Source organism: Arachis stenosperma, chromosome 8 (assembly GCF_014773155.1).
Source record: "Arachis stenosperma cultivar V10309 chromosome 8, arast.V10309.gnm1.PFL2, whole genome shotgun sequence".
Lineage (NCBI taxonomy): Eukaryota > Viridiplantae > Streptophyta > Magnoliopsida > Fabales > Fabaceae > Arachis > Arachis stenosperma.
In genome coordinates this window covers 41,078,176-41,088,132 of record NC_080384.1, presented here as the reverse complement: position 1 = coordinate 41,088,132, position 9,957 = coordinate 41,078,176, and the positions used below count along the sequence as shown (strand labels likewise).

The following is a 9,957-nucleotide window of genomic DNA, read 5'->3' as shown; positions in this document are numbered from 1 at the left end:
TTTTTTTAATTATAAAAATCTAAATTATAGAGTTAGATTTTTATAATTTATTTTAATTTATAACTAAATAAAGTATAAAAATATTACCTTTTATATCTTTCTCATTTATATTTCCTTAGCAATATCATGTCTTATCTTTATCATTTATGTTAAAGATTGTTCTCTTCTCTTAAAGTTGAATAGTCTCATATATCCGCCAGTGGTGTGGGACTCACAAGACTACAAGAGTCTTACATATGGCCTACTATATTGAATATGCTAAGTGAATCTGATAGTACTAAATTGTGAGTCAAACAAACAATTGTTTTTAATATATCAATATTCATTTTAAAAAACGTTAATGTTGCTAAAATATATGCATATATGGTACTTATACTATGATAGTTACAGTATTTAAAAAATATAAAATTAAAATTAAAGTAATTTTTTAATGATTTAACATTTTTAAATTTAAAAATAAAAAATATTACTAAAATATATAAAAAATATAATTTTAATTTTAACGACACTTATATAATCACTATAATTATAAATATATTTTTTAATAATTAAATATATATATTTATTAATTAAAAATAATTTAAATATAAAAAATATTTTTCATGATATAAATATGTATGCGTCGGCTCCCGAAAAGAATTGAACAAAATACAAGCGAAGTAGAAGAGAAGAGAGGAAACGTGACCACATAAAACTCATTAATTCGGAGATAATAATAATAATAATGTTAGGAAGTAAAAACAAAAGTTGCCATGGCAGTGCAGCAACAACAACACCTCTCTTATTAGGTGATAGAGAAGAAGGAGAAGATGCACAACATGAAGAATGGTGGAAGAGAATCTTGGATATGGATGAGGCAAAGCATCAACTACTGTTTTCACTGCCCATGATTGTTACAAACTTGTTGTATTACTTAATCACTTTGGTTTCAGTAATGCTTGTTGGTCACCTTGGTGACCTTCAGCTTGCTGGTTCCACTCTTGCCAACTCATGGTTCAGTGTCACTGGTGTCTCTCTCATGGTAATCATTCACACAACTCTTTCTTATCTTATCTTTTAGCTGGTTTACGTTGGAGAAGAGTTCTTTAATTTTGTTTAGAGAGTTGTGAGAATATGAAATAGTCATTGGTCGTACTTGTGAGTGTCAATTTGTTATATATATAATAGTCATCACTAAACATTGCTTAAAAAAATGAATGGTTAAGAAAAGTAGAAAACAGAAACTAGTGGATCAAACGAGAGTAAGAACAGTGACTTGCTTTTTCTTTTTGAACAACTATTTAATTTTAATCTATCATTTGAGTTAAGATCTAATACACAATAGATTACTAGCACAATTGCTCACATACTAAGTGTGTCTAAGGTTCTGAAGGTCAAACCGGTTATTGTACTGGTGGAGTTAAAAGTTTTCAAAGATCCAATTAAAATTCAACTAGGATTGAATAATATATCATTAACACAATAAAATATATATTTTTTATAATTTATTATTTTAATTTGATTAATTTTAAAAAATTGTATTGATTCAACTGAGTAACCATTTTTTTAATTTTTGATTGATTTATTGTCAAATTTTTTTTTATTTTGAACTAAACTGATCTGATAGTCGATTTTTAGTTAACTGAGTAGATGTGAGACTTACATGAGACCTACATATGTCCCATTATCACAAAAATACTACAAATGAGTTTGATGGTAAATTGAGTGTAGCAAACATTTCTTTTAACAATAGCTTATGTTGTTTGATGGTAAAGTATCAACATTCATGTTAAATAGTAACACACCCTATGTTGAATGTGACATTAAACTCTAATCTTATTTTCCATGTTTTTTTCTTAGGTTGGTTTGAGTGGGGCACTAGAAACACTATGTGGGCAAGGATTTGGTGCAAAAGAATACCAAATGCTGGGAATTTATCTACAATCTTCATGCATCATATCCTTTGTTTTTTCCATCATCATATCCATAATTTGGTTCTACACACAACATATCTTAGTACTACTTCACCAATCCCAAGACATAGCAAAAACAGCAGCACTTTACATGAAGTTCTTTTTCCCAGGCTTATTTGCATATGGATTTTTGCAAAACATTCTTAGGTTTCTCCAAACACAATCTGTTGTGACACCATTGGTTATTCTCTCAGCTATCCCATTGTTGATCCACATTGGCATTGCATATGTATTAGTTGAGAAGACAGGTTTGGGTTTTGTTGGTGCACCTATTTCAGCTTCAATTTCACTATGGATAGCTATTGTTTTGTTGGCTTTGTATGTTATGTATGGAAAGAACTTCAAGTTGACATGGGAAGGGTTTTCTACTCAATCTTTTCATTATGTATTGCCTACCCTTAAACTTGCTCTGCCCTCTGCAGCAATGGTATGGTATGAGACACTAACAAACTCTACTTTTTCACTTTTGCATCTCTTAAAATCTAAATTAGAGAATTTAGTCTCTTTGTATCAAATTCTTTTATTAGAAAATATGGGACCAAATATTTTTTTGTTAGAAAAATCGGTATGTGGACTAATTTAAAAATTTATACGTGGATGAATATAACTTTTAGAATCAACAGTATTTACAAGTCAAATTGAGAGAATATTGTTACAAGTGAATGATTTATGAATCTCATTAATTATGTTTTTTTGTTATTCAAGTTTGGAGTATTGGGCTTTTGAAGTCTTGGTTTTCTTAGCTGGAATAATGCCTGATTCAGAAATAACCACTTCCTTGATTGCAATATGGTATGGATTTTCATTTTCAAATTAATTAATTTTACATTTTATAGAATTAATTCTCTTTAATTAGTTAATCTTTGAAACAAAAATCTGCAGTGCCAATACAGAATTCATTGCATACATGATCACTTATGGTCTCAGTGCTGCTGCAAGGTTAGTTAATTGAACATATTCTTATGTTTTAGATCTTATTAATTTTTTTTCAATTATTGAAAAACCTTAGCTTGATGACAGCACCCGAGTTTCGAACGAACTGGGAGCCGGCCACCCGGACCGGGCGAATCACGCCATGAGAGTGACTCTCACTCTCTCAGTTCTGCTTGGTTTGTGCTTTGTTTTGGCACTTGTGTTTGGTCATAATATATGGATTCAAATGTTCAGTAGCAGTTCTAAAATAAAGGAGGAGTTTGCTTCAATAACACCCTTACTTGCAATATCTATATTACTAGATGCTGTCCAAGGTGTCTTATCAGGTTTAGTTTCTTTGTCTTTAAATTTGATTCTTTATAACAATTCATTCCAAAGTTTAGAAATTATTAAGATGGAAAATTAGATGTATTTGTTTTTACGTGAAGTTGATAGTTGAGAATTATTAGATAATAATTTAATCAAATTTGTCAAAATATCTAATAGTTATCAACTATCAAATTCATATGAAAACAACTTCGCCAATTATTTATTGGGAGAATTGATCAATTTGACAACATATATATATGCAGGGGTGATTAGAGGATGTGGTAGGCAGCACTTGGCTGCATATATAAACCTTGCAACTTTTTATCTCATTGGTTTACCAATATCATGTCTCCTTGGATTTAAGACCAATTTGCAATTCAAGGTAAGTTTTTGAAAAATAAGCACATACTGATTTTTTACTTGTGTTTGTTATTCATTACTTTAAGAGCAAATTAGTAATTACACTGTATTTTCCTTAGTTTTAGAAAAAATCATTTAAATTCATCATCTATTTATTTAAATGATATTAATTCAGGACGAAAAGTTAAGTTATATTTACAGAAATATTTAATATTATATTTTATAAGATATAAAGATGTGTTTGGTTTGTATTTTTATTTTTATTTTTATTTTAAAATTTTATAAAAAAAAGAGAAAATAATAAATTTTTTCTATTTTTATCTTCTATGTATTTTTTCTTTTTTCTTTTTATAAAAAATAAAAAATACTAAAAATAAAAACAGAAAACAAAAAAAAATCAAACACACCTGACGATATTGAATTTGTTGTTATCTAAATTTTGGAAGAGGTTGATGTTAATTTGATTTTTATTGCTGTTGAATCATTATCAATTTTTTTTTTTTGAAATTTATGTTGTTTTTTTTTTTGGACTTGAAATTTATATTGTTTGAATGTACTATATTATGTGAAACAGGGTTTATGGATAGGGTTGATTTGTGGGCTGGTTTGTCAAAGTGGAGCACTATTATTTTTCACATGGCGTGCCAATTGGTCCAAACTCCATCTCTCTCTGGACAAAATTAGACACAATGATCAACCAATTGTTGTTTAATTCATTTCCAAATTTTATTACATACTGTATTATTTTTTTATCAAAATAAGGTATCGACTTAATTTATTTCTGTATCCTAAACTTTTCATCACCAGAAAAGTGCGGTCACTTGAATATTTTTCCCTCTTGTGTTAAAATTTAGATGCAAAAGAAAATTGGCTATAAGAATGTCTTTGCTTAATTTAGCAAAACAGTGATTTTCAGTGTTGTATGAATCTTATAGTTTTATTGTCTATTAAACCGTTTTCAATAATGTCATTTTTTAAATAATATTCTTATATAATTGTCATATTTCTATAAAAAAAATCAATAAAAATAGGTGTAGTATTATTATAATAGAAATTAGATAATATTCATTTTTTAGCTTAGATTTTGTTTATTATTATGAAAAATACTAGATATTTAAATATTTTTTGAACTAAATTTTTAATTTAACTCGCATACTTCTTCTCTTTTTTATACGTCCAGACACTTCTTCTTTTATTATCATCGTTGTACTTTCTTTAACATAGTTGTTATCGTGGTCGCTGCCACCATCATAGTTATTGTTATCTTTTTTTATTGTTGTTGTTTAATTTCTTCTTTTTCTTTCTCTTTCTCATTCTCTTTTATCATCATTATCATCGTCCTCGTCTTTATCTTTTTCTTCTCCAATAAATATTAAGATTAGAATACAAAAATTTTGATGCATAACACATTAATTTTGATGCACAGTACACAAATTTTAGTATACAACATAAATATTTTTGAAGAACCACATGGCCAAAATATTAATATCCAACCAATAAAACGTACGTAGTACATAAATTTAGATGTACAACACAAAAACCTTAGTATATAGCACATAAATTTTGATGTGTAATATAAATTTTTAAAGGACTATATATTCAGAATATTGACTCACCCAACAAATAAAATACATTCTAACAAAATTTGTGTGTTACGTATAAAAATTTTTGTATTATGTATAAAAATTTATATGTTATATACAAAAATCTGTATATTATATCGATAAATTTGTATTATGTGCAAAATTTTATATGCTATATCAATAAATTTTTATACTTTCCAATAAAAATTTATATGTTAAAAAAATCATGAAAGAAAAAAAAATGGTATGTATGCATGTATTTTTTTCACTAGACTCTGGATACATCCAGACAAATTAGTATGAGGACAAAAATATGCATAATTTAAAATGCATTTTAAAAAAGTGTGTATCTTTTACTAACGATTTTTGTACAATTAAAGTGATACACAACATTTGTCATATCATTTATTGATAACTAAATTTGTGTCAAATTTTTTGACAATTTTTTTCTTAATATAAATAAAAAATAATTAACAAAAAATTTATTATAAATATATATTTCTTTTTACTTGTATTATTGATATGAATTATTTAATAAAATTTTTTATAAATATATATTTCTAAAAAATAAAAATAAAAATTAAATTATAACATTTAAAATTTAAATTAAATTAATAATTTAAAAACATTAAGAAAAAATATACTAACCTTTTGTTTTTGTGAACTTTTTTTTCTTTTTTATTTCTTTTCTTACTTGTTAAATGCTAGTTATAATATATTTTAATATCTCTATTTCTAAAAATAAATGTAATACAATTAATGTTAATAAAACTACAAAACTAAGCAATATATCTCCTTAATTTTGTTTCTTCTTATTTACTAGTTTGAGTAGTTTTAACAAGTGTATGTTACTACGCCATCTATTTTTAGTTCTTCAGTTCTTTAGTTTCAATTTTTTAAACATAATATAGATAAAAATAAAATTAATAAAAAAATTGTATTACCCTTTTTGTATTTTCTTTTTCAAAAACAATACATCTTTATTGTCTTCTTGTACAGTTGCATACATGATATATTACTTCACATTATCATATAAGGGAGAAGAAAGGTTCGGAAGTTCAGAAGTTGAAAAAGAAGAAGAAAAATATTTAACATTTTGGCTTCAATTTAATTTTTTTAATTTGTTTTATATGATAATTATTGTATTATTTTTAGTTATGAAAAAATAATATATTTTAATTTAATATGGAGGTAATCATAAATTGGAGGATTCAATTTGTGTTTTAAAAAAATTTAAAAAAATAAATTTTACAAATCAAAAGATTAAATTTGTATAAGTTTACAAATTACTCAGTTTGTGATTTAAAAATTTTTTAAAATTAAAGTTTATAAATCAGAAGATTATATTTATGTAATTTCATAAATTAGAGGGTCAATTTTGTGTTTTAAAAATTAAAAAAAAAATTAAACTTTACAAATCAGAGAGTTAAATTTATGATTTTTATATGAAAAAAAGTACACCAATTTTATACAGGATTAAAAAATACTACTATGAATCTAATATCAAAATTAGAAGGGTTGTTATACTTATTACTTGTTAGCTTCATTTTTTTTTTTTGGTATTAATTAATTCTTGTTAGCTTCAATTTAAAGAGTCATATTTTTATAGTGTTCAGAGTCCATTAATTAGTGAAATTCATGACATTATTAGTGAAACTCATCACAAATAGAATCACACCTAAACAAACTTGATTCATGCGTTAATCACAAGCTAATTATACAAAGAAGTCCTGGATTATATTCTATTCTTCTCCGAAAACGCACCCACATGAAGCTTGTAAACCACATAGCCTAATGATGAATTATTGATGATGAATACGTGAGATAACCAATCTATGAGGTCATTATTGGTAAAAGACATTTAATCGTGTCTTCCTTTTTAATCACAAATTAAAGACACTCACAAATGGTGGTGTGTAGTAACACAAATCAACCTTTTAAATAAATTTTGGAGTAAAGTTAGTTTTCCTTTTACATAGATTAGAGATGTTAGTTGCATATCTTTTATCAAAAGTATATTTTATAATACTCAACTTTAGGTTATGATTCCCAACGTTAGTTTTCTTTTAACTTTTACCCCTCCCACATTAGTAAAAAAAAATAGTAAAATTAAAACACTTCATTTAGTCATATAGCTCAGATATTAAGATATGGTTGAACATAGAATTTGAAATTTCCTAGTGCTTGCAACGTATATATTACTCTATTAGAAAAAAAAAACATCCAAACTAATCTTTAATAAATTTTAAATAAAATATTTTAGTCTTTAAAATTTTTTATTATTTTAAAATATTTTTAGAATTATTTTCACAAGACAAAATAATTTTTTTATTATTTTTAATCAAAATTTTAATATGTATATTGAATTAAAAAAATTATTATAAAATAATTAAATCCTTAAAAATATCAATCTTCAAAGTAACGTGTATGTGTAAAGTCTTCTCTTATAAAATGAAAAGTCAAGTGACATGTTATGAAATATATACTAAAAAATTTATATGGAAAAAAATTTTAATTAATTTTGGTTGGTTGAATTATTTGCTCACTTGTCTATATTAAAGATTTTAATCCTATCTTATGCATGTAATAATATATTGGCTAATAACAAATCTTTAATTGAAATTAAAATTTGTAAAAAATTAATCATTTATATATCGAATTGAAAATACCATAAAAATAAAATAAAAATAGGAAAAGTCTAGGGCCAGCAGTTTTATTGAATTTTGGCCAGTATGTAACCAGCAGAGGAAGGTGAGCCATTGGATGAAATTTCACATCAATCTCACACTATCAAATTATCATTGATGGTTAGTTGATGGCTAACAATCAAAAAAATTGCTGCCCCCTAACATTGCTCATAAAAATAATCAGAATAATAATAATGACCAAAAAAACACTCTAAAATATAATATTATCTTCTTTACGAAGTAACCAACGTGGTACTATTCTAACGGTAATAAGAGGTATAATTATCTATTTCTATGAAACGATGATGCCGATGAAGATATATATGGTTTTAATAATTTATCAAAAAAGATGCTTAATATTTGAGAGTGAAAAGCACCTGTGTCTTATCATGTATATTAATTTTCCTGTTAAGATAATCCGTTATGTACCTAACATTCAATAATGTTTTTTTCAAACATGGAAATTTCCAGTAGTCTTCATAATTAAATTGCATCTACAAGATTAGTTAGGCAGTATAAATGGCTTTCGCTAAGGTCAATAGTCAATACTCATATCCAAATGCAATAATTTGGCATTTTTTGCCCATTCTTGAGAAATGAATTTTGTTATGACCAAATTTTTATCCCAACATGCAAATTCTAGCACCAATTGTGGACCCACAGGCATAAAGTGTATAGTTACGTTATTGATCATTTTATTACTTTCATCTGTTTACTTAAAATAAATATAATATGCAAGTTTTTTTTTTTGTATTTTAATTTTCTGATCTTCCTTTACTAATAAAAAGTGCACAAGATGCCATTTCTAAGTCCAAACAAAAACAGGGGTTAATATAAGATGCTTATTTAGGAATAAGATAAATTAATAATTTAAATGTTGAATTATTCCCTTTTTCTTCTGGGCTTTTGGCAAAAGCATTTAGCTTTAGAGGCCACTAATTCAACATCAACATATATAAACACACTCGCATAATGCCAGCTAACCTTAAATGAAGATTTATTATATATTGCAAGATTTTATTATTTCCTTGCCCATTTTAGATTAAGAAAAAACTATTATTTTGTCCTAAGAAAAATTAGTATTTAAGAAATTTGATTTTGAGAAAAGAAATAATATGTTGGTTCTTCAAAATAATCTCTTTTAGACAAAATGTATTTTAATATTTTTCATAAATAACAAACAATCCATGTATTTGATCTTTTTTAATACAAATATTTAAATAATCACTTAAAAAGTACATACAAAAATTTGAGATAAAATTTAATCTTTAGACCCCTCTTTTTATTTTAATTTTTTGTCATTCAGGTAAAAACAAAGCCCTTAGAAAAATTTGACTTAATATAAAATTATCAAATTTAAAAATTATAAATATATCTTATTTTTAAATAAATTTATATAAAATTATATCAAAATTTATTCGGTCCAACTACTATTAAAATATGAGCAATGAGACTGTGTGATATGATATTAGTATTACATTAATTATACCAAGCTACTTAAAAATTTAACATTATATAACGAATATAAATAGGCTCCAGAACTTAATAACATTATATAACGAATATAAATAGGCTCCAGAACTTAATTAAGTAATTTTCATTAATAATAAAATTTACTATAAACTAAAATAATAAAAATATAATTAGATAGACAAAAAAAATATATTAACATCATTTTCTTTTTGTAATTCTTCCTTTTATGTAATTAATTCTTTTCTAGTTCTTTTCAATTTAATTTGTTCTCTCACTATTTCCTTCTTATCTCGTTCATTCCTTCCCATCCTGTATTGTTCCTCTTTCAAGTTATAGCAGTCGGCAAATGTCCCATAACTTATGTAAAAGGGAGATGTGATTGAATTATCATATTTTATTATTTTTGTTTATCACTTAAATATTAATTTAATTTTTTTAGTTTAATTATTTTAATTTAAAAATATATTTTATTTTATATTTTTAAATATTAATAATTAATTAATAATAAAAAAATAATAAATTTTAATAACGTTCTAACATTTTTTTCATGTAAAATTAAAGGTCAATTATGAATTATGTATGATGTTGCCACATGTAAGCTTGTCACACATGATGGCCCTCTCCTTTCATTATAGTTCATCCCAGCAACGGTAACCAAGC

The 9,957-nt window shown here is 25.1% G+C and overlaps 1 protein-coding gene across 1 annotated transcript; it reads left to right on the top strand.

The window, feature by feature from the left end:
* Positions 1-658: 658 nt before the first annotated feature.
* Positions 659-4,432, top strand: LOC130944087 (protein DETOXIFICATION 19-like). Its single transcript, XM_057872232.1, has 7 exons — positions 659-1,021; positions 1,840-2,384; positions 2,658-2,744; positions 2,835-2,891; positions 2,973-3,211; positions 3,458-3,576; positions 4,129-4,432. Exons 1-7 carry the CDS (start codon positions 725-727, stop codon positions 4,264-4,266), a joined length of 1,482 nt encoding a protein of 493 aa, XP_057728215.1. The 5' UTR covers positions 659-724; the 3' UTR covers positions 4,267-4,432.
* Positions 4,433-9,957: the final 5,525 nt, after the last annotated feature.

Bases quoted from the DNA above. Each gene is read 5' to 3' on its own strand.
- LOC130944087 (XM_057872232.1), top strand. From the start codon at position 725: ATGTTAGGAAGTAAAAACAAAAGTTGCCATGGCAGTGCAGCAACAACA. The intron at 2,745-2,834 runs GTATGGATTTTC...AAAAATCTGCAG, and splicing joins ACTTCCTTGATTGCAATATG to TGCCAATACAGAATTCATTG. The intron at 2,892-2,972 runs GTTAGTTAATTG...GCTTGATGACAG, and splicing joins GGTCTCAGTGCTGCTGCAAG to CACCCGAGTTTCGAACGAAC.